General features: G+C 56.8%; 2 protein-coding genes across 2 annotated transcripts in view; both read right to left on the reverse strand.

The window, feature by feature from the left end:
- Window positions 1–1,929: 1,929 nt before the first annotated feature.
- LOC102762746 (dual specificity protein phosphatase 15) lies at window positions 1,930–3,738 on the reverse strand. The gene is made up of 2 exons (XM_006767884.2): window positions 3,065–3,738; window positions 1,930–2,826 (listed from the first exon to the last, which is right to left on the reverse strand). Exons 1-2 carry the CDS (start codon window positions 3,413–3,415, stop codon window positions 2,719–2,721), a joined length of 459 nt encoding a protein of 152 aa, XP_006767947.1. The 5' UTR covers window positions 3,416–3,738; the 3' UTR covers window positions 1,930–2,718.
- Window positions 3,425–3,758, reverse strand: part of DUSP15 (dual specificity phosphatase 15) — a 19,104-nt gene continuing 18,770 nt past the window's right edge. Inside the window, exon 15 of the mRNA XM_015566647.1 lies at window positions 3,425–3,433. Within this exon, the coding sequence (XP_015422133.1) occupies window positions 3,425–3,433 (9 nt within the window). The remainder of the gene's footprint in view (window positions 3,434–3,758) is intronic.

Genomic DNA, 3,758 nt, shown 5'->3' on the forward strand with positions numbered 1-3,758 from the left:
AGGACCACGGGAGCCAGGCACCGCGTCCAGGGCTGGTGTCCGGCACAGCCCGCCCAGGCTGGTTAAAAGGCCCACTGGCCCGGCCTCCCAGCCTGGAAAGGCAAAAGGGGGTGGGCCCGCCAGGCTGCCCTCCCTTCTTCCCTCACCCCCTCCTCCAAGGCCCAAGAGGGCGGGCAGGAGGCCTGGACTGGGAAGTTTTGAGCAGCTGCCAGGGGTAAGAAGTTGGGAAGGAAGGGACCGAGTGAGACCCTCAGCCCACATGTGCTGTGTGGTGGTGGCTGGGAGGAGGGGGGGGGCGGGGATGATGTGAAACAGAGGGAGACAGAGACAGAAATAAAAAGAGATAGAGGCAGAGATGTAAAGAGACAGAGACAGACAAAGAGAGGTAGAGATATAGCAAGAGACAGAAGCACACAGAGAGATAGAGGCAGAGACATAAAGAGACAAAGATAAGACAAAAATACACACACGTGCACACATACACGCACAGAAAAACAATCACTGAAATAGAGAAAGAAACCTACAGAGAGAGAGAGAAAAAGGAGGCTACAGAGAGACACACACAAGACACAAGAGAGGGAGGGGTAGAGAGACAGGGAGAGACAGCCATCCCTGGTGAGAGGGGAGAAGTTAGAACCTAGTGCTGAGCTAGGGAACTGGGAGTCTCCGTGTGAAAAGCCACCAGGGCGTCTCCAGTCCCCGCCTCCAGCTCCCCTTTCCTCCTCTCCTCCTCCCAGGCCGTGGTCTTCTCCCCACAATGCAGAGCCCTCGAGGCCACACTGTTTATTCCCTAATCTCCTCTCAGGGTGGATGTGGATGTGGGGTGGGGCACCTGGGATGGTGATGAGAGCCAGCCAAGCCCCGTCGGCTGAGCCCTGGCGCCCTCTAGTGGTGCAGGGAGGACAGATATTGGGCAGAGATCTGCCCTCTCCCTTGAGGTGTCCCAATCAAGTCCCTGACCCTGGCTGAGCCTCAGTTTCCCATCTCTAAAGTGGAGCTGGTGACGCTTCATCGGTTCGGGCTGCGGTGAGGAGGCAACAGGCTCCCTTACACAGTATCCAGCACCCTCTGCGAGCCTAGCACAGAGTAGGACATGGTTGAGGGCTGTCACTCTGAACTGAGCTCCCCACCAGCTGCAGCCTTGGGCCAGGGGTACAAAAAAAGCCCAGCACAGACACTCAGGCCTTCTGGAAGACAGGCAGCCTCCTCCATGCTCTCTGAACCACAAGTAACCAAGTCAGAGGGCACCTACTGTGTGCCACTTTCCGTGCCAGGTCCATTCACCTCCCTTCTCCACATTTACTTCTCAGACCAACCCTGCTCAGAGGCCTTCAGAGCTGCTTTTGGATAGATGAGGACTCTGAGGCTTAGAGAAGTGCAGTGGTTAAGGTCACACAGCTAGGGGATGAAAAGGCTAGGATTTCAACCTAGGTCCTAGGATTCTGTAACTCCTTACATCACCTCTCCTGTGAGGGCTCCACTGGAAAACAGGCTGTGAACCCCAATAGAGTAGGGGCCATGCTGCTTTGCTCTATCCCAGTGCCCATCATTGGCCTGGAACAGGTGTTCAACCAACATTTGTTGAATGAATTTAAAACCAGTGATCTGATTGACTTCTGTCCTTTGTTGAATCATAGTCGCCCCCCCCCATAAAATGACTTTTAAAAAATATATATATATTCTTATTTGTTTCAGAGAGGAAGGGAGAGGGAGAGGGAGAGGGAGAGGGGAAGGAGGAGAGAGAGAGAGAGAAACATCAATGATGAGAGAGAATCATTGATCGGCTGCTTCCTGCACACCCCACACTGGGGATCGAGTCCACAGCCTGAGCATGTGCCTTGACCAGGAATCAAACTGTGACCTCCTGGTTCACAGGTCCACACTCAACCACTGAGCCACGCCATCCGGGCAACATGTGACTTATTAATGTATCACCGAAAGAGATTTATTATGACGCCATCTGTAAAAGCAGCCCTAACAAGTCGGAAATCAGAAAAGGGGCAGAAAACAGTGACTTACTGACAAAGCAGGGTCAGCTGCCCTCATGGTTGAGGGGCTCCCCCCAATCTCAGGAATTTCCTACAACATACAGTTTGTAGAGTTTGGGGCTCGGGGAGGGGCTGGACTCCTCCTAGTTCCCACTTCGGCTTCTGCCTCGGGGCTCTGCTTGGGGGACTGACTCAGTTTCTCCAAAGAAAGTGTCTCCTGGTGCTGGCGGTCTAGTGGTTAGCATCCAGAGTCCCAGGGTCAGGCCAAGTCCTTTGTTTTGGGGACCCCCCTCCCCTCACCCCAAACCCAGGTAGGAGGAAGAGTCTGGAAACTCAGAGCCCCTTCGAGGTAAATGCAGCTTTAAGTAAAGCTTATCATGGACCCATCGCAGGTAAGGTCTGCTTTAGATGAACTGTTACAGGCGTGTTGGGCTCGCAACAAAGAAACGAAGTCTTATTTCTTCTGCTCTAATTGCTGTTTCTGGAATCTCAGGTCCAGTTCGGTTTCCGCCTGACACCCCGGGCCAGCTGTGAGGCCATCCACTGCACACTGCGCTCCAGGGCTGCACCTCCGCAGCTCAGAGGCTGAAGCCCGTGCTCGGTGGGGGTGGGGGGCGGCCCAAGTCCACTGGCTCCGTTTGGGCAGAGCTGGGTGGGCTCTGCATCCCGTGGGGCTGACTTTAGAAGGTGTGAGGAGGAAGTGGCTGCTCAGGGCTGGCTCAGTGCGTCATCAGTGAGCGATGCCATCAGGGGTGTGGGGACGGGGGCCTCGCCCCCGGGCATTGTGGTTGTGGTGCTTCGTGTGCAGGAGGAGCGCTCGGGCAAAAACCGGCTCCACCTGCAGGGGTGGGAGGTGAGGCAATGAGCCGACGTTCTGCATTACCCACCGTCTATGTTCCCCTGGGAAGTCACAGCCCTAATGATGGCCCCTTCCCCACACACATTTTACATGCAGGGTCATACCGATCAGAGGGTCACAGAGCAGGTCAGGGGCAGAGCTGGGACTAGAGGGAGCAGGGAGGGGCAGTTAGGAGGGGCCTGGAGGGTGTGGGGACTGGAGTGGGGAGGTGACTCACGTGGGCCATGATGAGCCGCTCCTGGGGCTGGTCCGGGGGGCCCGGGTACTCCTCGCCAAAGCACAGACGGATCTGGTACTCGGGCTCTGGGCGACCGTCCTGCAGGTGGGCCCGCAGTTCTACGGGCACTGAGACTGTAGGGGCTGGGCCAAGATGGGACATCCCACCTGGCACCCACCTTGTGCTCATATCCCATGCCCATGTCCTGTGAGCCCACATCCCCACTGTGTACACCCATGCCCTCTGCCCACTTCCACATCTATGCCTACATCGTGCCCACTTCCAGTGCTCACGCCCGATGTCTTGTGCCCCTGCGCTCACTGCTCTGCCTTTATGCCCATCCATGCCCATTGCACTCCCCTAGCCTATCTTGTGCCCAGTGCCCCTGTTGCCCACCCTATGCCTAGTGCCCTGCCCTATGATGACACACCTGCCCACGCCTCTGCGTATGCCCCACACCCAATGCCCCCAGCCTGTTCCCGCCTCTATCTCCCAGATGTTTACATCGATAACTGTGCCCAGCTCTCCTGATGGCCATATTTGTTCCCACTCCCGGTGCTTCTGTGCCATGTCCTTTGTTTCGATGTCCACCCCAGGCCCAGCCTCCTGAAGCCCATGGCCCTGCCCCCACACCTCGTGTGCCCACTCTCCTCTGCCCACATCCCTCTGCCCACCCGTGTGTCCAGCCGCCCCG

Source organism: Myotis davidii, unplaced genomic scaffold (genome assembly GCF_000327345.1).
Source record: "Myotis davidii unplaced genomic scaffold, ASM32734v1 scaffold562, whole genome shotgun sequence".
NCBI classification, from domain to species: domain Eukaryota; kingdom Metazoa; phylum Chordata; class Mammalia; order Chiroptera; family Vespertilionidae; genus Myotis; species Myotis davidii.